The sequence below is a fragment of the Symphalangus syndactylus genome, chromosome 11 (genome assembly GCF_028878055.3).
Source record: "Symphalangus syndactylus isolate Jambi chromosome 11, NHGRI_mSymSyn1-v2.1_pri, whole genome shotgun sequence".
In the NCBI taxonomy this organism is placed as follows: domain Eukaryota; kingdom Metazoa; phylum Chordata; class Mammalia; order Primates; family Hylobatidae; genus Symphalangus; species Symphalangus syndactylus.
The window spans coordinates 78,334,639-78,361,617 of NC_072433.2; the positions used below are offsets into that span (position 1 = coordinate 78,334,639).

General features: G+C 35.8%; 1 protein-coding gene across 6 annotated transcripts in view; it reads left to right on the top strand.

Annotated features, from left to right (window-relative positions):
* The window catches only part of ADGRV1 (adhesion G protein-coupled receptor V1), a 598,696-nt gene that overhangs the window by 416,223 nt on the left and 155,494 nt on the right, over positions 1–26,979 (top strand). For all 6 annotated transcript variants that reach the window (XM_055297968.2, XM_063612214.1, XM_063612213.1 and 3 more), the window contains one exon: positions 3,526–3,704. In XM_055297968.2, coding sequence (XP_055153943.1) covers positions 3,526–3,704 — 179 coding nt within the window. The remainder of the gene's footprint in view (positions 1–3,525; positions 3,705–26,979) is intronic.

Below are 26,979 nucleotides of genomic sequence, written 5' to 3' on the forward strand. Positions count from 1 at the left end.
AGCCTGCCATGTTTGTGATTGTTTTTGACATGCATAGTGGTAGAAGGTGCTCCTGACAATTTTCACTGTGCAAACATTGATTCCTTGATTTAACCCACCATCATGACAACCAGTGGCACTCATTGATTCACCAAAACCTGGATAAATAATTACTTACTCAAGAGGCTGAGGTGTCAGGATTTCTTGAGCCCAGGACTTCAAGGCTGCAGTGAGCTATGATCATGCCACTGCACTCCAGCCTGGGTGACAGAGCAAGACCTTGTCTCTAAAAAAAAATTTTGTAAAAATAATCATCTCACTTGCTTTTATCAATCTTTCTTAAAGGTATGTATAGGTCACACTTAATTCAGTGTTTAATCTGAGAAGTATTTAGGTCTTTATTTAGAAGCTTGGTCATTGTTTTGTGACCGGAAACATGCCATAGGAACTTAACTCTTTTCTGTATCAATTAATGTGTGGTAACATTGGTTTCGTGATACTTTGTTTTGCTTAAATTTGCAGTTTCCAAGAACCTATTGACGATATTAAATGGGGACATACTGTATAGTCAAATGCTCCACCATCTTCTTTTGGTTTAAAAAAAATGGCAATAACTAGAGATTTTAACACCACTGCTTTGGGAAAGCAATACATTAATACATCTCATTCAAGTTTTGGGCGGAAGAAGAAAGAAAAACTAAGTTAACTAAGTTGAGCTAATGTAAACAAACATTGAAATTGTAAAGGCATTTTGGATAACTCACTGAACCTAAGAACTGTACCTACAGTTGGACCTCACAGGGACTGTGAGCATTCCTCTCTAGTAACACACCTCTGCTTCACTGCCTTCATGGCTACCCCCTTTCTATGTCCACTTACTTTGGTCGACCAGCTTAGACAGTCATGGAACATCAAGGAATTCAGTGCAGATGAATGGCTCAGCCTAGGCCAGGCTTCTCCCCTGATCAAATCAGCTGTGGCCAGGGGAGCAACGTCAGGGAGTACACAGAGCACACTGAGCGCACTCTGCATGTGGCGGGAGGAGGGTTGGAGAGGCAGGGTTTGGAAAAGGGGTGCTCATGAGCTAGGCCTGTGTCCAAAAATGTGCCTACCACACTACATTAAAATAAAATTCAAGTAAAACTTGAAATGAGTTAGTCAACACAAATCTTACGTTTGGCCTATGTAATGTTTCTAGAATAATTAAATGTTGTTCCATTACATTCTAGTATTTCTAGTCCATAGCTTTAAAAATGATATATTATGGGAAATATTTCTCTTAGAGTATATTTCAGTGATCATATTCTTTTAAGAAGAAATTTAAATTATTTTTTTATTTATAATTGGCAAAAGCTTATGACATTTGAAGCTTGTTTTACTTAACCAAGTATTCAGTAATTCAGCCGCTCTGGGCCTTGAGCTCTTTGGGACAGAAGCACTGCATGTGTAAATCTAACAATTACATTTGTCTCAGTCTTATCTGAGCCTGTGGTCAAGGCCAGACAGCTGCTGAAAGGTTGAGTAATTCTAACTGATGGAACTAATGTCCTTCTGCGTAAAAGCAGACATTTTGAAAATGTCTCAATCTTTATCATGATGAATCAACTTAGAGTCATTTACCAATCTGTACCCTCCTCCTTGACTCTTCCACCTACTCACCACCGAGTTACGATGTTACATGGATGCACACAAGCATCTAATATAAATAATTAGTACTTTTGTTTAGAAGACAGATTAATCAATGATTCTTGCTTTGTATGAATTTTCATTCTTTAATAGGCAATATTGATTACCCCAGCAACAACACTTTACACAACCCCACTTATTTGAGCCCACATCCCTATACTAATTATAGAAAGAAAAAAAAATGTTGGATCTAGTAATTTTTAAAAATGAATTAAAACAAAGTTACATAAGCAACAATTCAAAACATGCTTCATAATTACAGATATAAGCAGATGTACATAGAGATATGGAGTGCTGGCAGGAAATAAAATTCAGAGACACAAATCTCTAAGTAACCAAACATTTTTTTCCTTCCCTGGTTTAGCCTAATACTAATCCCTCAAGGCTAATTTGGTACAGATACAATCTTACTCAGAAGCCTCAGCAAATAAGACATCTGAAAGCCTTCCCACAAACATTAGGAATGCTTCTTTTTCAGATAGAAAAGTGTTTATCTTTTGTTTTTCACACTGTCTGACCTCCTAATAAGAGATTTAAGAAGAGGCAGTCACATTTTCCAGTAATGACTATGTATGTGCCAGCACTTGACATGTAATATCTCACTTAATCTTTATAATAACCTTGTCATACACATGAAACTGAGGCTCTCAAAATATTGTCACCTGCCCTAGATTATCCACTTAAAGTATAACATTAATGAGTATGAATGAATTATATAGAGATAAAATAATATAGACATAATATATAATTCATTCATACTCACACTCTTTCTACCATACAAAATTGAGAAGGAGGATTTATCCAGGCTATAGGTATTACTGTTTGAAATATGCATGGCATGACATTCAATATTGTTACTGTACTAAATGATAATTAAATATAAGCATTCCTCATGGAAAGAAGACACTAGAAGACTTAGATCCAAGTTAGGTGTGGGATTTGGAGCCAACATAACATTTATAGGCCTCAGTTTTCTTACTCTATTTAATGTGTCCCCTCATCCCCCTTCACTCTACACACTTGTCCCATTTATACGTTTTATCTCAATAAGAAATAACAGATATAAGATGTGATGTAAATATAATATAAAAGAAATATTGCCCTTAATTATTTATGTCTCACTTATTTGGAAACTAAGGTTCAAGAAAGTAAATACCACCCCATCTCTTTCACTGCTGTATCCCCGGCGCCTACACTGGTCTGTGAAATTTAGTAAGCAATAAATATTTGTCATGTGAATGAACAAAAGGGAGAGAGTATACACTGGGAAACATGGACCACAAAACGAACCCCACTATAGTACTTTCTCTCTGTGCAATAAGCGAACATTTTCTGTTTATTTGTCTGCACCTTCCACTGGACACTGAGATCAAGGTTGTCTTCAACGTTATTTCCCCACTAGAACAGTATCTGGCCCTGCCATATGATAGGCCCTCAATAAATAAAAATTGTGAAAAAATTTGAAAATATAGGGCTCTTTCTTTCATTATCACCTGGAAGTTAATGTAGGAAGTAGGTTTGTATATCAGTGTATGTTTCTTCAAAGATACATTTATAAAACAATCATAGAAGATTGTAACTGAGAGTAAATCAGAGCAAATTAAGGCAAATAAAAATACAGAAAATCAACAAAATATCTCCCTGTGTTTCCAGACTTTTGAGGTATCCTGAATTTCTTGGATAAGAATGAAATTCTTATGAAAGAATGAATGTATGAACTAACTTAAAAAAAAATCAAAACTAATTATTAAGTAGATCCTGGCCCTTTGTTGGTCAGTAACTTATTGCCTAAGCCAGGTGAGTTTGTGTTCTGTGCCATTAAAGAAGAGCCTGTTCATTTTATGTTGTTTCCTTCCTTAGTCTGTGAATTTCTGGTACGTGCTGGTGATGAATGATGAGCATACAGAGAGGCGATATCTGCTGTTTTTCCTTCTGAGTTGGGGACTACCAGCTTTTGTGGTGATTCTTCTCATAGTTATTTTGAAAGGAATCTATCATCAGAGCATGTCACAGATCTATGGACTCATTCATGGTGACCTGTAAGTACATCCAGGCAACACATTGCCCTAGCTTTCATGTACCTAAGCAGATTTTGTTGCCATAAGAACTGTGATTGAATAAGTACCAGGAAGATCTTTGCTTTTCTGCCACAGTGTCTGAAGCTCTGCTTACTCTAATTACTCTTTTAAATAGGAAACTATGGCCTCTCAAGTTTCTTTGGTAGATGCAGTTTTCTCAAGTGAGTTGGTGTATCAAACAGTTCATGGTAATTTGTACCTTAGCATTTAGTTTATTAGATTAAAGCAAACTAATATTTAGCAAAATCAGGGCACTATGAAATTTTTGATAAAGAATTTGTGAAAACAGTTGGAGTGTGGCACATTCTCTAAGCAGTGTGTTTTTGGTGAGGGAGGGGATGGCAGTCATCATCACCCATAAGATCCCTGAATACCGAATGACTGCATCACAGTGAATGGAGAGTGTCTGCAGAAGTGCATAGGAACAAGACAAGGTCAACTTGGTCTTAGATATTCTTGTTAAAATACCCGTTTAATCTTGAAATCTTAACACTTTTTTATGTATATATGCATATATACATATGTGACTTAATCCTAAATCTGGTATCTTGTAGCTTTGAGGACCACTGAGCCCCTCTTAATAGCTCCACATGTAGGGGGTGGAAAAATACTTTGCAATAATAAAGTTCAACCAACTCTCTTGGTATAAGGAAGAGAAAAAGTAAAATTCTAAATAAGAAAAAATAGCCTATTCACAGTCTTATGGAGACAGTATTACTTATCTCACTAATTTTATGAAGATAAAATTAGTTAATAGACATGAAAAATATTGAAAGTTAAAGTACTATATCAGAGTCATTTTAATGGAATTATTGCTTCTGATCAATTATATACTTAATAAATACTTGTTATTGATGTATACAAATGTATTTCACACATAGGCAATCACAGACACATACCCCATACCACATTCAGATAAAGGAGGCTAGCTATGTAAAACACACACCCAAACACACAAACGTACACAAACATGCAAACACAATACACACACTAATACACTATACATTTTTGTAATTCTGTCTTTTTATTGAAATTCAAAAGACTCCCTAATACTGATTATTTTATAATATTATAATGTATTTTATGTATATACAAGTCTATATTCCTGTAATCTAAAAAGGAACGATGGCATCTTTCAGAATTATATTATGATTTTTTACATTTTACTATCCCTTGCGTTAATTTAAATCTTGGACCGCCAGAATTAATTTCAGAAAATTCTACATCATTCTTTGTGACATGCAAAGTAACCATGAAGCAAGCCGTGGTGGCTAGCAGACTATTCTTTTCATAAGCTCCCTGGCAAGACAAGACTTATTTAATTTTAGCATACATGTATACCCATCCAGCCTTGCTAAATGGACCCAATGAATGTAATATTAATTAGAAAAAACTATCTTGATCCTTTTAAAAGGATTTTTAAAGGGAGAAATAAACTATGATCAAAGAATGTCCAAATGAACTTATTCAAAGTATTTGCCTTCTTAAGCTTTTGGCAAATGTTCTCTATGACCAACTAAATTATAATAAGTGAAATGTAAAATATAGTTAACTTCTACCTGGTTTTAATCTTAAAGAATTGTTAGACCAGAGGCCGGGCGTGGTAGCTCATGCCTGTAATCCCAGCACTTTGGGAGGCCAAGACAGGCTGATCACAAGGTCAGGAGATCCAGACCATTCTGGCCAACGTGGTGAAACCCCGTCTCTACTAAAAATACAAAAATTAGCCAGGTGTGGTGGCGCATACCTGTAGTCCCAGCTACCTAGGAGGCTGCGGCAGGAGAATCACTTGAACCCAGGAGACAGAGGTTGCAGTGAGCCAAGATCACACCACTGCACTCCAGCCTGGGTTACAGAACAAGAGTCCGACTCAAAAAAAAAAAAAAAAAATTATTAGATCAGCGTGTCTAACCTTTGCATTACAGGTTACTTTTCTCCTTAATTCACAAAGAATATTCCTAAGTCATTCCCATATGAATTTAATTCTAGCTTGTAAAAATTCTATATCTTTAATATTTCTTCCATTTTAATATAAGGTTATATATAAACTGATACATTATTTATACTAAAATATTGTATACTTATATCATTATTTTAAAGCATGCCATTTCTCTAGAGGTCATGATAGATTTATGGTTGTATGAACTAATGGCTCATCTGTTGGGCAGTGGTTACTTTATAGTATTTTGCTTGTCTTCTAAGCTCTTCCCTAGAAGAATTTTAAAATTCTTAGCTCATTATGGAAGAGCTAAGAATTTTTAAAAATGCCTCAAGGGGAAAATCTCCAAGTGTCTTGTTCACTTCTTTCTGGAACATGTTTTCTCAAGTTCTCTTTCCTGCCAGCCCTAAAGTCTAATTTTTGTCTCCTTAGCTCTTTGAGATTGCCAGATAATTCGCTGGCTTTCCTGACTCTCAGCATCTTTCCTCGTCCTGGATTTTCAGTCTCCCTTTCTTCTCCAAGTATTAATAGGCAGATACCCTGGAGGGAAAAGTGGTATGCTGAATATAGCGCTGATTTCAATGAGCTTCTCTTCTTTACAAGCTTGGCCTCTCAATCTTGGCTGCCTCAACAGCTTTACAGTGCCTTCAAACAAATGGTTTTGTTTGGTTGATTTTGCTTTAATTTTATTTTTTCTGATTAGATGGAATTATAAATCATGTACAAGCTATTTCATTAAACATAGTTCAGTATTTTAAGATGGATTTTGTAGATAGTGTGCATGTCTACATTTTAAATAGTAATACCCTGGTTAAGTGTTACTGATTAAATATAGCCAAAGTCCAAAATTTTACCAAATTTATATAATCTAGGGTTAAATTTCTTATGGCAAGCAGTGAAAATACTTTAAATACTGGTGTTTCCTAAGTGCTGACTTTGGTCTACTTTTCCCCCTCTACATTATCTATTCTTACGGCTTGCCATTTTCTATATGATAACCCCCGAAGTTGTGTCTCTAGCCTATAAAACACTTTTCTGAGCTCCATACCCATATTATATATTCAAATGTCTTATAAACATCTTTACCAGAGTGACACACAGTTATTTCATATTTAGTATGTTTAAAATTGATATCCTAAAATGCTTTGACCCACATTCTCTATGAAATGTCCACTATCCACCCACATACATGGGCTGTGAAACCAAGTTACTTTCTACTTCTTTCACCTTACACTCAATATTCTATAATCATGAATTATTTTCTAGTCTAACTCCTAAATGTTTGTTTTCCTAATCCAGTTTCTCATTTCAACCATCATCTTATTTCATCACTATCTCTTCAGTTCAGCCTCTGTCTTCCTTGGTATGTTGGGTTGCCTCCTAACTTGTGCCCCTATCTATAATTTCTTCATTTTATAATCTATCCATTAAATTCTGAAATATGCAAATGATTGTATTACTGTAATGCTTAAAAACCAATAGTTGCCTTTCGTTACCTTCAAGGTCATAGCTTGATAGGTCATCCATGGTTTGACATTAAACTGCTGAACCAGCTTTTTAAAAATCATTCTTCCCACTCTCCTCCCTTGTTTTCCTTTGTAACTGAATTGCTTGATGTTTCCCATGATCTCTTATTTCTTTTTTTTTTTTTTTTTTTTTTTTTTTTAGACGGAGTTTCACTCTTGTTGCCCAGGCTGGAGTGCAGTGGTGCGATCTCAGCTCACCGCAACCTCCGCCTCTTGGGTTCAAGCGATTCTCCTGCCTCGGCCTCCTGAGTAGCTGGGATTACAGGCATATGCCACCACACCCGACCAATTTTTTGCATTTTTAGTAGGGACGGGGTTTCTCTATATTGGTCAGGCTGGTCTTGAACTCCCGACCTCTGGTGATCCGCCCACCTCAGTCTCCCAAAGTGCTGGGATTACAGGCGTGAACCACCATGCCCAGCCATGATCTCTTATTTGTATACCTTTGAATATATCTTTTATATCTCAAATGCCTTTCTTTCATTTGTCTACCTACAAAGTCCCTATTTTTCCTCGAAGCATCAACTTAAATATCAACTTCGTAAAGTGTCTGTTTTCAGATTAAAACGCTACCTCTTATATATAGCCTTGGTAGACTCATAACCTTTCATAAATCCTAAGATTATACTAATTATACTATATTGAAAATATTTGTTTATGCCAGCCATGTAACTTGAAATTCAGCCTGGAGAACAGTGATTACTTACAGACTCTATGGAAAGGGTTGGTAAGTTTATCCCTTAGTGGAAATATCTAAACTAGAAAAAGGAAGGCCTTAACAATCCAATGTAAATTTACACAAATGAGAGTTTAGAATAAACTTTCATGTTTCCTCTACATAATAACATACACATGCACAGTTAAGATTTCATACAACAATATGATTAGTAAAGATATCTAATATATTTAGAGGTCACCAAATGATGTGTCTCAATATTTTAAACACCACATGAAGCATGTCAAATCTTGTAAGAAAGAAATTTTCTTATATGTACATAAGAGATCAAATTCTAATTTACCAGGACAAATGTATTTTTCAACCTAGATTTAAATTGCACAACCTGATTTGGAGAAAAGCCAAAAGTACCTATAAAATTTAAAATGTACTTTTTTCTGTAAAGTAGAAAACCCAATAAAGACTTAATATTGCTGCTTTGTCACTGAACTAGATGATGCTATGGATCTATGAGGAATCATACTCTACTGAAAGTTAATAGGAGGAGTCGCCTGCACTTTCAAAGTTTTCTAAAGCAGCGTTCCCCAACCTTTTTGGCACCAGGGACCAGTTTTGTGGATGACAATTTTTTCATGGATGGGGCCTGGGGGTGGGAAGTGGTTTCGGGATGAAACTGTTCCACCTCAGATCATCAAGCATTAGTTAGATTCTCATAAAGAGCACCCAACCAGGATCCCTCACATGCACAGTTCACAAAAGGGTTCACACTCCTATGATAATCTAATGCCTCCACTGATCTGACAGGAGGCAGACCTTAGGCAGTGATGCTGGCTCTCCTGCCGCTCACCTCTTGCTGTGCGGACCTGTTCCTAATAGGCCATGGGCAGGTACCAGTCCACGGCCCTGGGTTTGGAGACCCCTGAAGGATATATTCATCGCTTTTGAAATTAGTGCTAGAAATGCTTCCAACTTCCTTTCTATCTTATAATTGAACAGTGCTTAAACTAAAACGAAGGCAAAAGTAAATGAAATCTGCCCCTGAGTGATTGCTGTTGGTTACCAGAAGTAACTCTATTGAGAGTACCTGGAAGTAGTCTCTGTTGAGTAGTTTTATATTGGATGTCTTTGGAAGTAGTCACCTAGTTTTCTTGGGACAGATTCTTAGCTACTTTAGGTAAACAAAACAAGCTAAAGGAGACCTTATCATGCAAAGTGTAGGGAGGGGAAAAGAGAATATAAGAAGAGTCAAGACCCAGGGTGGAAGTAAAGGGAATGTGGTCCTGAGGAATGTTCATACATAGAGAATATGCCTTTTATCTGGAACCCCAGTTATGTGAATATTGATAGAGTGTTTGGAATAAGTGTCAAAGACATGCCATACAGAGGTGAGAGGACAATGAAGACATTACTTTGATCTCAATATTCTAACTTCTAAGCAACCCCAACATATTAATAAATGTCAATAACAGTAAAAATGACACAATAAAGATGATAGGTTGTTTTGTACTTCCAAAATGCCTGCTTTGTTTCATCCTTGCTAATTCATATGAATTCAAACTTAAGAAAAATCAACAAATAACTTATTGAATAATGACCATATACAAAGGCTTAAGTGAATTCTCTTATGTCTAAGCCTAGAATTTGATTGTAATGAAAAAATTGCATAACTTCATAACAATTTTAAAATTGATTACAGTTTTTTAGGTTTTTTGTTGTTTGTCTTTAATTTGTAGAGACAAGGTCTTGCTGTGTTGCCCGGGCTAGTCTCAAACTCCTGGGCTCATGCAATTTTTCCACCTCCCAAAGTGCTAGGATTACAGGCATGAGCCATCATGCCCAGCCTAGTTTTTTAGTATTTCAGCATTATGTTTTACTTTAGATACACGAAACAAATCTTTATTGTAACCTACTCTGATTATCCTGCTTCTGAACTGAATTACCAGTTTTGCTAAATCCTCTGAAAACAATCTAATTTTGTAAGCTATATTAGAAGAAATTTTATTAATATAGAGGACAAATCTCTATTCTAAATTAGAACTGAGTAGAAGCAATTGTACTGTATGGGAAATATGATATCCTATGAGAGTCTTTATTTTCATTAAATTACTTTAAAAGAGAATCATGAAAAAAATGTTTGTTAGAGAGCACATTCACTTATTGTCTGAGGAGTGAAAAAAGTCGCCATACCTCTTTGAAAAGGAATGTTTTCAGGATCTCTTCATGCATTTGCTCAGGTAGGGATATATTACTGCCTATGAGTGCACATGCATGCACATACAGAGACACAAGTACATCCACATAAAAATAGCAACTTTAAACTAGCATTTTCTATCTATTCAGACCCTACAATTAAAAAATCTTGAAAGTACACTTCCCCACGAAGTCTTCTTGGAATATTGGACTCTAAGGGTTAGAAAATGTCCAACTTTAATAAAGTTTCCCACACATCCTTAAAAACATGATTCAAATTCTTGTTCAAAGGCTTGTTAGCTCCTTCAAATTTTTATTCTAAACATGCTCAGTATATCTGACTTTTTATGGTGATTAATTATACAATTTGTTCTGCTAATACCTTGTTCCCTTAGTTTGATTTTTACAGTATTATCACTCTAAACCACAACCTTAGCTTTTCTGATTACTGCTTTGTCTCTCTGAGAAAAATCCAACTAATGTTTTGAGTTATATCTCTCTTGGCTTCCCTTAGTTCCTGGATCCTCTTTGCACACAAGGTGGAACCTAGGTGTAAAAAGAACTTTATCAACCTTTTAATCCAATCTCCATGTAGTTCTTGAGTAACCTTCACAGCATTGCTGACAAACATTCTTTCACTTTATGCTTGAACTCTTCCGTGGGAAAGAACACGCTTTCTCCCAAGACTTCTTTGTGTAGAATAGGAAACTATCTCTTTTAGATTCTGGTTTAATTTTTAATTGCTGGGTTCATTGCAAACAAGCAAAATAATGTGATATTTTCCACATGATACTCCTTTAAATATTTCTCCCAGTTCTTTTTTCCAAGCTAAACATTTCTGATTGGTTTATATAGTTTTTCATGCAACATCTCTTCACTATTTTGATAGATCTGTTCTAAACTTGTTTTATGTTAATTCTTCTTTTTACCTTTTATTTTAACAATTTTAAACTTATAGAAAAATTATAAAAATTATACAGAGTTTACATATACCTTTTATCCAGTGTGCATACATACTTACATAATTATAGCACAATGATCATAACTAGGAAATTAACAATGATAAAACCCTTTAAACTGCAGACCTTGTTCAAATTTCACCAGTTTTCCCCCAATGTCTTTTTTCTACTCTGAAATCCAATGCACTATGTCCCATTATCTTTAGTGCTTGTGTGTCCTTGGTCTTCAATCTGACAATTTCTCTGTCTTTCCTTGGTTTTCACTTTTTTTTTTTTTTTTTTTTTGAGGGAGGCTGTCCTGTCGCCCAGGCTGGAGTGCAGTGGCGTGATCTTGGTTCACTGCAACCTCCGCCTCCCGGGTTCAAGTGATTCTCCTGCCTCAGCCTCCCAAGTAGCTGGGACTATAGGTATGCACCACCATTCACAGCTAATTTTTGTGTTATTAGTAGAGACGAGGTTTCACCATATTGGCCAGGCTGGTTTCGAACTCCTTACCTTGTGATCCACCTGCCTCAGCCTCCCAAAGTGCTGTCATTACAGGCATGAGCCACCATGCCTGGCCGGTTTTCACTTTTGAAGAGTACTGGTCAATTATTTTATAGAATAACTCCAAACTTGTCTAATTTTTTTTTAAGATTAGATGGAATTTACACATTTTTGGCTAGAATGACACAGAGTGTTAAAGTACAAGTTTTTTCATATGAACATATGTTTTCAATTCTCTTGAGTATATGTCTAGGAGTAGAATTTGTTGGGTCATATGATTTAACTTGCTGGTTTCAAGTATCTCGTTGTCTTTGGCTTTCAACAGTTTATATATCTAGGTGGGTCTCTCAGAGTGGAGTCTGTTAAACTTCTTGGATGTGTGGATTAATGTTTTTAATCAGTTTGGGGAGTTTTCAGCCATTGTTTTATCAAATATCCTTTCTCCTCCTCTCCTCTTTTATTATGCATATATTGGTACATTTGATGCTGTTCCACAAAAATCTAAGGCTATGTTAATTTTTTTTGTTCTATTTTTTTTTCTGTTCCTCAGACGTGGTAACCACAATTGACCTGTCTTCACATTTACCAATTTTTTTTTTCTTCTTCCTGGTTAAATCTGTTGTTCAGCATCATTAGTGAAATTTTCATTTTGGGTATTGTAGTTTTCCTTTTTCTTTTTTTTTTTTTTTTGGAGACAGAGTTTTGCTCTTGTCGTCCAGGCTGGACTGGAGAGCAATGACATGGTCTTGGCTCACTACAACCTCTGCCTCCCAGGTATGAGTGATTCTCCTGCCTCCGCCTCCCAAGTAGCTGAGATTACAGGCACCCACCACCACACCCAGCTAATTTTTCTATTTTTAGTAGAGATGGGTTTTCACCATGTTGGCCAGGCTGGTCTCGAACTCCTGACTTCAGGTGATCTGCCCACCTCTGCCTCCCAAAGTGCTGGGATTACAGGCATGAGCTGCCATGCCCAGCCTAGTTATTGTACTTTTCAATTCAAGAATTTCTATGTGGTTCTTTTTTATGATTTCTATCTCTTTATTGATATTTTCTATTTGATGTCATTCTCATATGCTCATTTAGTTATATAGACATAGTTTCTTTTATGTTTTGAACATAATTAAAATAGCTAATTTAAAGTATTCAGTAAATCTAACATCTGGGTTGCCTGAGGAATAGTTTCTATTCATTATTTTCTTATGTATACATCATACCTTCTTGGTTTTTTGCATATTTTGTAAATTTTTGTTGAAAATTGGACATTCTATGGAAAATTTAGAAATCATAAATTTTTCTCTCAGGGTTTGTTGTTTCTGTTCACAGTAGTAGTTACTGTTTATTGACTTTTCTGAATTTACAGATTTAATTTCATATATCTATATTGTTTGTCACACGTGGCCACTGACATCTGTTTCATTAATTTAGTGGTCAACTAATGATTGAACAGAGATTTCCTTAAATGCCTGTAATGAAGAAATCTAGTCTTTGCCAGAAGGCTCTATGTGCATGTTGGGGCATGACTTTTAACACTCTACCAGGAAGTTAGTAACTGCCTTAGCCTTCACATTATATATACCCTCAAAGTCAACCAGTGGTGAGAGAGCCTAGGGCCTTCTCAGGTCTTTCCTGAATGTGAGCAAAGCCTCAAGCATGCACATGGCTTTTTAAATTCCCAGGAATGTATTGGAGCTTTCCAAAGCTTATGTGTATATCTCATGCTCCAGCTTTTCTTTTAAGCTTTTGAGGTTTTTTTCTCCATCGTTGTTATCCACTGGCTCAGAGAGCCATGATGTTAAATCACTTGCTTTTAGTTGTTTTTAACAAACAACTCCCTGTCTCCTTACCCTATACCCAAGGAATAGATTTTTTGCATTGGCTGAACTCTGAGATACGAGAAATACAGAAAGCCTTGCAAGTTGGGATCTTCTTTGGGACTGAAGCTTTGAAAGAGCTCCAGCTTCATTTTGCTCCCCAAACTCCTCCCCAATGGGTGCCAGAGTGTACCTAGAATGCGGTCTATTTTTCAAGGCTATATGAGTCTAGAGAGTCTCCCCAGCCATGCCTTCTGTACAGCCTGTGGAACTGTGAGTTAACTAAACCTGATTTCTTCATAAATTACCCAGCCTCAGGTAGTTTTTTATAGGAGTGTGAGAATGGACTAGTATAGAAAATTGGTACCTGGAGTGGGGCATTTTTATGAAGATACCTGAAAAGGTGGAAGCAACTTTGAAATTGGGTAGCAGGCAGAGGTTGGAACAGTTTGGAGGGCTCAGAAGACATGAAGATGAGGGAAAGTTTGTAACTTTCTAGAGACTTGTTAAATTATTGCGACCAAAGTGCTGATAGTGATATAGACAATGAAGTCCAGGCTGAGGTGGCCTCAGATGGAGATGAGGAACTTACTGAGAACTGGAGTAAAGGTCACTCTTGCTAAGCTTTAGCAAAGAGACTGGTGGCATTGTATCCCTGCTCTAGGGATCTCTGGAACTTTGAAATTGAGAGAGATGATTTAGGGTACCTTGTAGAAGAAATTTTTAAGCAGCAAAATGTTCAAGATGTGATCTGGCTGCTTCTAAAAGCCTATGCTCATTTGCATAAAGAAATGACCTGAAATATTTAAAAGGGAAGCAAAGCATAAAAGTTTGGAAAATTTGCAGCCTGGCTATGAGGTAGAAAAGAAAAACCCATTTTCAGGGGAGAAAATCAAGCCAACTGCAGAAAATTGCATAAGTAAAGAGGAGCTGAGTCTTAATAGCTAAGACAATGGGGAAAATGCCTCCTAGGCATTTCAGAAACCTTCACAGCAGCGTATCCCATTTTGCAAGCCCAGAGGCCTAGGAGGGAAAAATGGTTCTGTGGGCCAGGCTCAGAGCCCCACTGCTCTGTGCAACCTCAGGACATGATACCCTGCATCCCAGCCCTTCCAGCTCCAGCTGTGGCGAAAAGGGCCACAGATATGTCTCAGGCCACTGCTCCAGAGGGTGCAAGCCATAAGAATCCTTGGCAACTTCCATGTGGTATTAAGCCTGCGGGTGCACAGAGTACAAGAGTTGAAGCCTGGGAGACTCCAACTAGATTTCAGAGGATGTATGGAAATGCCTGGATGTCCAGACAGAAGTCTACTGCAGGGGTGGGACCATCATGGAGAACCTTTACTAGGGCAGTACAGAGGGGAAATGTGGGGTTGGAGTCCTGACACAGAGTCCCCATTGGGACACTGCCTAGTGGAGCTGTGAGGAGAGGGCCACTGTTCTTTATTTACTGGGAAGTAAATAAAAAGTTTACTTTTTATCAGTATGTAATACCCTATATCGGTATATAATACTCATTTTCTGTGTCAGTATGTAATACCCATTACATTATAATTTATAATGTTCTATTGTGTTAATTTAATCAACCTTTTTGACAGACTTCTGAACTATTTCTAGTTTTTCTTTATATCATTGTTGTGATGAATATCCATATATAGGTATCTTTGTACACTTATGTTAATATTTTTATAGGGAAAATTCCAAGCAGTGGAATGACTCAATGATATATGTATAATTTTTTACTTTAAAAGATATTGTCAAACTGTTTTCTTAAAAAGATGCACCTGTTTATACTAAAGCAACAAATAATGGCAGTGCCTATTTCCCCACATTCTTGCCAACTCTGGGCATCATAAGTTTTTAATGTTTGCCAGTGTGATTTGCACACACCTAAATATACACATATATAGTACCTTAAGCTTGTATTTCTTTAATTGTTAGTTATGTTTTAATAGCTTCATTTATCATGTACCAGACACTATACTAAGTGCATACTCTCATTTATTCTTATACAACCCTGGGAGTTTGAATATCTTTGCATAGATTTATACAGCATTTGCTTCTTTTTTGAATTACTTGTTCATCTCCCTACATTAATTTTTCTGATTGCTTGCTCATATTTTTCAATGATTTGGAGAGTACTTTGTTCTTGCTCTTTTCTTGTTTCTTTCTTTTGGAGATGAGGTGGGCTATATTATAGCTATTAGCTTTAGTCTCTCTTGAATTTTTATTTCTCTATTAACACATCTTTCTCCTATCTATTTTTAAGGAAATTTACATCTTAATATGAGTTTTTGTATACCAAATTGTTTCAGATAATTATTTTAAATATTTTGTGTGCTAATTCAATTTTCCATCTACGATAATAGTACAGTTAACATGTTGAGAACATTTAAAGTTATGTTTAACTTTAACTCAGGGTTAAAACGGTGAAAATATATGTTGCCATAAGAACCTGTCTATATTCATCCTTATTTATTAACTAGAGGCAGAGTCAGAAAGATTAATGATTACTTTTTAATACAAAGTGCTAAGAATTTAGGCATTTGAAATATCAAGCGGAATAGAGCATTAGGAAATAGGTAATTGTAAAACTGCGGGTGGCAGAGTTGTAATGATAGAGATATTCATGAGGTCACATTTCATCTCTTTTAAAAATTCTCTTTACAAATTTTAGTGATAAAATGGAAAATTGGGCACCTTTTATTGTCAGAAGCTCTATAATACAAAATTTTTTTCAATATTTCAAAGATTTCCAGTTGGAAAACTGAAAAAGCTCATACAACCACAGATGGTCAAGTGTGTATTATTCAGGAAAGAAAACAGTTCTTTATAGAGGAAGTTCTGTTGTAGATGTCTCTAATGAAAAAGGGAATACCTGCAAACGTAAACATCTTGTCAAACAGGATACTTCATACAATTTAAGAAAAACCATTCCTGGCTCAAAAGGTTTTTCTGACAATTGATTTGAGGTTCGTATTATTTACTTTCTAGCTTCTCAGAAGCAAGGTTCTGCCTACTCTTTCTTTTTCTTATAAAATTAATCAATATTTGTTTCAGAAATTATGGAAAGCAAAAAAATACAATAAAAATAAAAATCAGAGGTATCCTCATCATTCAGATATAAACACTTGATGTGTTTCTGTTTATGTCTAGATTTATACATTTTTGTTTTGTAATGGAAAATTGAGATCTCTCAATTTTATCTTCTGCTTATTAAACTCAATGTTATATTATTAGAATTTCCCATGCCATTGAGTATACCTCAGCATTTTTTAATGGATTCACAATGTCTATCTCATGATAGATTTATCAAACATGTTTACCTTTCCTCAGCATCGAATGTTAGAATTCTCTCCATCCCCATTTTTAATATTTAAAAATCTGCAGTGAATGTGCTATGTTGTATTTCTACTTCACAGATTCCTTGAAATGAAATTACTAGATTAAGGATATAAGATTTTTAGAAATATTAGAATTACCAAACTGTCTTCCAGAAAGGTTGAAAATTTACAATCTTAACATTTTTTGAAAGTACCAGTCTCCCAACACAAGAGCTAGTCTTAATTGTTTTATTAGCAGTATGATTTTGGTAGTAAATATTCTATATTAGGTTGATGCAAAAGTAATTGTGGTTTTTGCCATTACTTTTGGTGACTCTCCAGAGAAACAGAGCTTACAGGATCTGTGTGTGTATGTGTGTTTGTAGACATTTATTATAAGGAATGGCTCACACTGTCATGGAGGCCAGCTCAAGATCTGTAGGGTGAGTTGGCAAGCTGGAACACCAGGAGGGCTGATGTTTCAGTTTGAGTACAAGGGCAGGAAAAAAAAAATGATGTCCCAGTTTGAAGGCTGTTGGGCAGGAAGAATTCTCTGTTACTCGGGGAAGGATCAGCCTTTTTTCCCCAGGCCTTCAACTAATTGGATAAGGCCCACCCACAGTAGGGAGAGCAATCTGCTTCACTCAGTCCACCAATTTTAATGTTAATCTCATCTAAAACCATTCTTACAAAAAACACCCAGAATAATGTTTAACCAAATATCTGTCAAGTTAGGTTCTCCTTTGTGTTTCCATTTTTCTTTTGTTTTTGAGACAGGGTCTCATGTTGCCCAGGCTGGAGTGCAGTGGTGCAGTAATGACTCACTACAGCCTCAACTTCCTGGACTCAAGTGATCCTCCTGCCTCAGCTTCCCTAGTAGCTGGGACTACAGGCATGTACCACCATACCTGGCTAATATTTTTATCTTTTGTAGAGACCAGGTCTCACTATGTTGCCCAGGCTGGTCTTGTACTGCTGACCTAGAGAAATCCTCCCACCATGACCTCCCAAAGTGCTGAGATTATAGGCATGAGACACTGCACCTGGCCGTTTTTCATTTTTTAAGAAGTCTGCAGTGAAAGTATTATGTCATATTTCAAGTTGACACATGAAATTAACCATCACATGTCATAATATGTTATTGTTTTTGTTGCTATTTTTTTAATGAGACCAGGGAATTTAGGCATACTCTTATTTATTCATTGGCCATTTTGTACTTATCTTATAAATTGTTTGTATTTTTTGTCCATTTTCTTGTTTTGTTATTGATTTGTGAGAACTTTGTACCTATTAAGGATATTACTTTGTAGTATTCAATGAAAATATTTGCCATACTTTGTGATTTATGTTTTTAAAATGCAGTAAAGTCTATCCAACTTTTTGCATATTTTTTATTGTATGTTTCAGAACATTTTTCTTCAATTACATCTTTCAATACCATTTTATTGCATTTCATTTTGGAGGGTTCTTTTTTTCCTGAATATCAATTAACTTACTTGGTCTTCTTTCTATCTCACGCATTTGCATTATATTTTCTCTAATTCTGTTCTCTGTGTGTCTTTTTCTCTCAATGGTTGCTAATTCAATTGCAAGCTGTGTTTCTTATGACACTAAATATTGTAACATTATTTTTGCTTGATGTTATTCACATCAGAACTCAGAAAATATGATATTATTTTTTTCTAGTGTTTTGTGTTAAAGAGATTAGCCTGATACTATTTTTCCATTTAGGTAAATTTTTTCTTCACCTTCATAAATGCTTATAGATCTTTATATTTTTATTTCTATAATGTAAAACTTTGAGCTGAGTATATATAATTGTAGCTATTTTTTCTTAAACTTGTCTGGTCTTGGGTGGGCTCCTAAGTCCACAGACGTGGTGTGTTCTGCTCAACGAAATTTTTTAATCTTACACTGTCTATTTGCTATTTTTCCATTGTTCTGGAATCAGAGACGTCAAAGTATTGTGAGTACTTTTGTCTTTCATGTTCATAATAATCGTGATTTTTAAAAACAGTTTTCAGCTCTTTGACTTTATCCCATGCATCTGTCACAGCTTCTCCAGCTTGTCTGCTATGAAAGTGATTTTGGATTCTGCAGTGTCATTTTGCTTATTATTGCTTCCAGTGCAGATGTCAGGTGTTATTTCATTTTCCACCATTTCTTTTCCTCTTTTGTTAAATCCCTCAGACAACCTTTATCTGGGCCTTATTTTGCTTCTTTTCCTTTGGGTTTGTCTTCTTGGATCCTATTTAGACTTCCAAGCCATTTTCTAAATTTTTTCTGGCCCCTTTAGTAATTTTCAAAATTATTTTTTTTTCTGAATTTGAGGGCTTTCACTTTTTCTTCTCGTGTACCCTTGTTGATATTTTTTGTAAATTTATTTACTCATTCTAGAATGAGATCCCCATGGGGCCTCATGTTGTCCAATACATGAAGTTATGACTTTAGTTCTGTTCACTTTCTTCTTAGAATCTCCATTTTCAAATATAGAGCCTAATTTTAAATGTATGTACATTATAATAGCCCAATTAACAGTGATTAGTAAGTATTCATTTACTACAGATCTATAAGATGGATGTGGTATTTACCTACTGTTACCTACGTAGCCTAGTTATCTGATACTTTAAAAACCAATGAAATATATGGAAAATGTCAGCCCCCCAGTAGACTCTACTCCTGGGATTTTTCTTGTCTCTGTACCTGTGTAATAGCTCTTTCCTTACCTCCCAGGGTACCACACTCTAACACAGTCCCCTTTACTTCAGCTACTCCTGTGGAATTGGTGAGCTGCAGCCTCTAAACAATGTGTAAAGGTAATTAGGGCTGGTTGAAGGGATGGACTGTTAGCAGAAGAAAAGGTGGTACTCAGTCTCAAAAAGAAATTATTTGAGCTGCCCAGCATTTTAGTGGATAGAAATCCTGCGCCTTTTAATTGAGTGAATACCAGGTAAACCATTAGGTAACTTGTTTCTTCTTGGGAAATTAAGGTGTAATGAGGTACAAGGGCAGAATAATTACAGGTAGCACAGCTAGAATTAAACCACGTGTATCTGACTTATCCACAGATCCATAGCTGCTCTCACACATACGCTAGAAATCCTATTCTGCTTAAAACACAGTCACTGGTGATATTTCATGTGACTATCTGACAGTTTCTCTGAAGGTAGAGGAAGCAGTGAGGCAAACGACTTGACATAATTCTGTTCAGTTCTAGAAATAGAAATGACGAGATCCCAGGAGAAAACAGTTCTCGCCTTGTGGAGCCCTTGATAAACAGGGAGGGAAATCCTGAACGTAATTAAATGTGTGTACGCACTAAAATTTAGGAAGATCCATTTTTAAACACTCAGACAAAAATTGGATATTTCGTGAACAGAGGTGCTGAAAGGAAAGAGTGCCAGAGGAATAAAAGTTTCAAAAGTTAAGTTCAAATGGAATTGTTGGGAATAATTTTAAAGAAAAATATTTACAGTCATCAAAATCAGTATGGGTACATGTATTCTTCCCAGTGGACTCAGACGTTAGAAGGACAGGTATAATGAAAGAAAGTAGGAAAGTATCATTAATGGGAAAAGAATAGCCAATGTAAGAAAAAGGGAAGCTTAAATCTAAAATGAAGTGAGGCTTGCTAAAAAATGATGAAATGGTAACTGTAGGAAAAGAGAGGCCATTTAAAGTTTACGTTCAGATTAAACATGCACTCAACAGTGGAGAAAATGTCAACTATGAGGAGATGTTACAGTATTAGAAAAAGGAAAGATGCTTAAGTCCTATTTTGCTTTAATCTTCTCTGTCAAATAGGATCTTTGGGGATGGGGAAGGCTACCTGTAAAAGACTTCAACTATCAGATAAGTGAACTGATGAAAAAGCATCTAGGTGTTCTAAGTAACATCATATTTTCTTCCTGCATGAATGATAATATTCAAATATGAGAGAACCTGATGAACTGACTTTGAGGAATGTAGCATGCGGGACAGTTTGGTAATGGAAAACAAATGAAAAATAAGCAAATATTTTTATAAATCTAATTTATAAATCTCAGCCATCTTATGAATCCTCAAAATCTAATTTATCAGTTTTATAAATTAGATTCTGAATCCTCCCGGTCCTAAAAAAAAATTTCCTAAAATATCTTATTCATCTGATTTTTGGGTAACACTTAAGAAAAGAAAGTGGTGGTAAACTAGAAGATTATGTATACTATTAGACCAATTTCCTTTGCAAGGGGTATACCAACATAGGAGAATGCTATAGACATTGTAATCTTTGACTTTGACTCTCATGACTTTCTTAAGGATGAAATGGTGAAATATAGACTGGATATAGTTGAGTTGTTTTGTGATTGCTTTAATAAATGTATCTAAGTATTGATTTAATCATTCATTGTGAATTCTAAAGCTAAAGAGAAATGCTGGAAAACACCGGGGCTTCAGGAGGAGAATGGCCATGATGGTTAGGAGGATGTCATATGCCATCATGTAGAGGGTCACAGATAGAAGCGAGGGGGAGGGCTCAAGTGTGAGAAGTCCTAGGGGAGACAGCATGGCTTTCTTCAAATGAATAACTGACATAACCAAAAAGAAGGCCTGGAGAATCGACTGGGAGAGGCAAGCATTCAGTGGAAGTTAACTGAATGAACTCTGAAGTTCTTCCCTCAATGTTTTATAATTTGGTTCTCTTTTATAAACCTAAAGTACAGACGTATTTTTTAAATTGATGTTAAATACACCACATTCAACCCTACACTAAATTTAAGTGGATATTTTGTATATTTTCTCAGAATTCATCTTAAACTTTATAGCTTCTTTATGCTGGTTTCAGAGTAAATGCTCAAAAAACTATTTGGTTGGCTGATTGAAGTTTCTTGTTGCTAAAATATCACCTAAGATATGGCTTGTAAACCAAAATTACCTTCTCTTAACAGAAAAAGACAATGTAAGATACTTATGTAAAGAAATTTAACAGAATTTTAAAATTATGTCTTAAAATTGTATCATAACTTTTTAAGGCAACAAATCCAATTTGTTTGCTATTGCTATATATATATATATATATATATATATATATATATATATATATTTTTTTTTTTTTTTTTTTTTTTTTTTTTTTGAAGTGCAGTGGCACGATCTTGGCTCACTGCAACCTTGCCTCCTGGGTTCAAGCAATTCTTCTGCCTCAGCCTCCTGAGTAGCTGGGACTACAGGCACACGCCACCATGCCCGGCTAATTTCTTTTTTGTATTTTAGTAGAGACAGGGTTTCACTGTGTTGCCCAGGCTGGTCTATTGCTATTTATGTTGTGAAAAATCTGCTTATGCTGCACTGTCCTACTTTATTATCCACAGTCTTGTTCCTCTAGGTACTCAAGCTAGATCATTCGGAGTCATCTTTGGCAGCACTGTCTCACCCATTTCTGTATCCTGTTAGTCACAGGGTTATTGATCCTTTCGATAACACTTAAAACCTGTTCTTTCCTGTCTATTCTTATTCCACAGGCCTAATTCAAGTCCTCATGATCTTGAGCAAAGTCTATTGCAATAGCCTCAAAACCAGTTATATCATTTACCCCCTTTCCAATCCTTTCCCTATACCATCACTAAAGTTCATTCCAAAACACAGATCTGGTTAAAACCCTTCAGGAATTCTTAAATCCCTGGGGGAAGAAAAATCCAAACTCTTCTACACAGTATGCAATGTCCTTAATTCATCGGACCCAACCTATATTTTCACAGCCTTTCATAGCCACTCATGCCTGCTAAGCCCTGAGTCTATGTTTTTCAAACTAGAATAGTTGTAGAGTGGCCAGAGTCACAGAGCCACAGTATAGACATTGCCCATGTTCCTGGAAGTTTAATTTTATTTAAATATCTAGTATTTTGTAAAGTAGCTCAGCTGGTAAATAAGTTAAAATGTCATTTTTATACTACACAAGTTATACCCTGTGATGTCTGAAGGGGAATACAGGTACAGAGCCTTACAGGGGCAGATACAGGTTTCAAGGAGACTGACATGTCTGTGATTTGGAGAGCCAACCATAAGAAACATGTACAAAATTGCAAATCCAAAATTAGATACAAAAATGAATATTTGTTTGTAAAGAGAAAAAGTCACAACATATTTTGTACTTAAAATTTTGACAGGCCGGGCGCAGTGGCTCATGCCTATAATCCCAGCACTTTGGGAGGCTGAGGCGGGTGGATCACGAGGTCAGGAGATCAAGACCATCCTGGTTAACACAGTGAAACCCTGTCTCTACTAAAAAAAAATACAAAAATTAGCCGGGCTTGGTGGCGGGTGCCTGTTGTCCCAGCTACTTGGGAGGCTGAGGCAGGAGAATGGCATGAACCCAGGAGGCGGAGCTTGCAGTGAGCCAAGATAGAGCCACTGCACTCCAGCCTGGGCAACAGAGCAAGACTCCATCTCAAAAAAAAAAAAAAAAAATTTTTTGACAAACACTACAAACATACAAAATCCAGAAATAACATAACTTTATTATAGTTGTCAGACATACCTCTCTAATTTTTTTCGCAAAATTTTTGTGTACTTTTTGATCACCTCTTTGCATGGTATCAATTAGTAAGATGTTCTATGGAGAAACCTCAATGATGGATAAGTACTTCCTCTAACACGGTCAATTGAAATCTGTTCCTATACTCATAGATGTTCTCACTGTTTGTAGTATTGCCACAGATTTTTCACAACAAAGACAGAATTCTCATAAATTCTACTTTATGTGATTTTTTAAATTAAAAATAAGTATATTAAGGATTTATAATTTAATATACTAGATATCTTTCTGATAAAAAGAGAAATGGGGTATGATAATTGGAAGCATTTTTCATAGATCAGCGTCTGGCTATGTACATTTTAAACTTTGTTTTTCGTCTATGTTCTTCTGTATCTGGACCCAGTTGGACATTTTCATATCATTGTATAACCTCTGACCCTGCATATCTTTGTCACTGATGCCACAGGAGGTGGTACAGTGGGTGATGGCCAATAATGACTTCATGGTAAGTGGAAGTGCCTGCAAGCCACATGAATATTTCCCACACACTCCAGCAAAATTAAATCCCATCTGAACTTCCCCTTAACCACATCCCAAATTACCAGTCATTCCAATATACCCAATGCAAGAGCGGTTAAGCCAGAAGGAAAGTTGGGATTGAAAAGACAGTGGCCTTAACTAATCGTAATTAAAATATCTTAGTTTTACAAACTTAACAAAAACTCTTGACCAGTTGAACATATTGCTGGGGCCACTTCTGGCCCTGGAAGGGGCCATGCAAGTGAGTGGCCCTGACACTTAAGCTTCGTTAGCTTCATGGTGCATCTACCTCTGGTTCATTACAAGAAAGACCACACCTTACTGGGCTCCTGATAATTAATACAAAATGTTTTTTTAACATATACTCATAGTGTAGCCTTCAGTGCTTAGACTCATTCCATTCTTTTCCTCCTTTGATCTCCCTACCTACTTCCTTTTCTCTCCCCTGGGTCCTACTCCATCCTGCTACTGCCTCTTGTGGTCACGGACGAAGATGCCCATTTCTGTCTCCATTCTGAAAGGTTACTGGTGAATCCTTATATCCTCAGAACAGAGCATATATAAGAAATACAAATGTTTTTCTTGATAATATTGATTTTTCTCTCATAGCTTTAAATATTAGTATTTTGATGTACTGAAAGACTTCCCCCTACCTTGTAGAGAGGTTGAGATGGAAAAGAGAACAGAGCCATATCACAAGTGAAAATACATAAGAAAGATAATTGAAAACTCCAATGCATTTTTAGGGTGAAACAGAAGAAATGAAAGAAACTCCATCTTAGCAGTGGGCCTTTTAAAGCTCCAACTTCAGATCACCAGAATTACCCATTCGTTCTTTGCCACTTTTCTAAGTGGAAAAATCTGAGAAACACTGCTGTGTACATATTCAATTATACTACTAATAGCATTATTTCCTATTTCTCTCTTTGCTTTTTTTAGAATAGCATTTCCCATCTCTGCCAAATGATTTTTTTTACTCAACTTTCAAAGTCTAGTTCAAAGGTTATTATTCTATGTTATTCTATGACACGTCCTCAGGACACTTCAAGCAAAATTAATTGTGTCTCTTTTTTCTTTTCTAATTCCTTTAACCCCTATTTTATCATTTAGAAGATATCTTACAGTAATATTTATCTCTCATAAATAAACATTAGGTCATAATATTTATAAAGTCAAGGTCTCATTCTTTTTTGTAATCCAGGAACCTATCCTGACAGTGTTGTGCTGGTAAATGTTCAACAGCTGACTTCCGTGGTCAGGAGACAACTGACTTGGAGCATCAGTTAATTTCTGTGTTTTAAATGCTCCCAACATGGTAGCTTCCAAACTACCAATGGAGAATCACTGACCACAGAATTGGAAAGAGATGCATACGGCACACTATTCTGGGGCATTTCTACCAGACAGATATGGTAGATGCATGAATAACAATAAAATGTAGCAAAATAATTAAGAAGTCATGAGTTTTGAGTATTTATTACCTTTGCTTCTAATCTAGTTAACTTAATTGTAAGTCTGTATAATTTTATTATTATTTTTTATTTATTTCAGACAGAGTCTCGCTCTGTCTCCCAGGCTGGAGTGCAGTGGCGTGATGTCAACTCACTGCAACCTCTGCCTCCCAGGTTCAAGTAATTCTTGTGCCTCAGCCTCCCAAGTAGCTGAGATTACAGGCATGTACCACCACGCCCGGCTAATTTTTGTGTTTTTAGTAGAGAGGGGGTGCCATGTTGTTGAGGTGGGTCATAAACTTCTGACCTCAAGATATCCTTCCGTCTCGGTCACTGAAAGTGCTGGGATTACAAGTGTTAGCCACCATGTCTGGCCTGTATAATTTTACATAATGGCTGTGTTTAATAACTGGTTTACCAAATTCTTGAAAATTTAACCGTCAGTTCTCATAGAGCTAGTACAAACCAGCCCCAGCACAATATTTTGCATGGCTCCTTGAAAGTGAATATTGACAAATCACAACAGACATTTTCAGAGGATTCTAGAAAAAATTCATATTTGTAGTGCAAGAGGAACACTAATTCTGACCCTTAAATTGATACTGATGTTATCCTCAGATAATCTGTTGCATTTATATGCAGCTTGCTATCTCTTCAATTCATAAAAATTCTCAAAATATGTTGTTCATAGAAGTAAATCACAGAGTAACACAAAAACTGTTGATCATTCCCTAAGTTCTTTCAAGCTTGACATTTTCCTTTGTATAGATATGAGGTCAAAGGGAGCAACTATAACTTTCCACTCACAGAATCTGGGCAAAATGATCTTTCATCAAGGCAGATGATAAAGAGAATAGATGTGGCATCAAGAATTGTTGGGATTTCCTCGGATAAAAACTCTTATAAACTCATTATTGCAATTCTGCCACAAGTCTCAGATTGCACTTACTGGTCCTGTTGGAGACAACTGAAACAACACAAGGCAAATAATACAGCTCTAGTGTGTTCCAAGAATAACAGAATGACTTACTGTTATCCATCCCATGAGATGAAATTAGATATTTCTGAGGGATTTCAGAATAAATTTTATTTTTTATTCTAAATGTTCATAGCTGTAATCTTTGCTCTGTCATATAGTAAATATCTGTCTATAAGAGACATTTAGAACCGGATAATGAAAAATAATTGGAAATTTTCGTTTCTAAAAGCTATAACTTTTGAATATTATTTTAATAAAAGAATTTCATGTAAGTTTTTTTATATTTTGCAGTAGCTAAAGAGAAATTAATTAGTCATGTCATGAACCAAAGTTATATGTGTTTATAAAATAGTACTAATCCACCACACTAAATTGACTGGATTTCAAAACATTCTATCACAGCCCTTCAGGTATTTAGAGTCAAGGAGAAAGAGGGACTAAAAGCATCAGAAAATTAAGGACATACAATTAAATATGTTTCAATAAATTAAGGATAGTTATATAAATTATAAGTACAAATTTCATGTGTTTCTTAAAACATCAGAAGTTGCTTTAATTTTTGAGTTCCATTAAGGCATTACAGAGCAAAAAAAAAAAAAAAAAATGTTGACTTGATCAGGGTTACCCTGGTAATTACTCTTATCATCTTAGCATTTCATTCGTAAGAATTGGCCTATGGTAGATTCCAAACATAATAGTCTTTAAACATGAGTTACTAAAAACTGGCCGGGTTAGGAAGTCTGTGTTAATAGGGGAACAAAATGAATGGGGATGCATAAAAGCTAACTGCAACATGACACACAGGCTTCCTTAGAAATAAATAATGAGCTAATTCACCATTT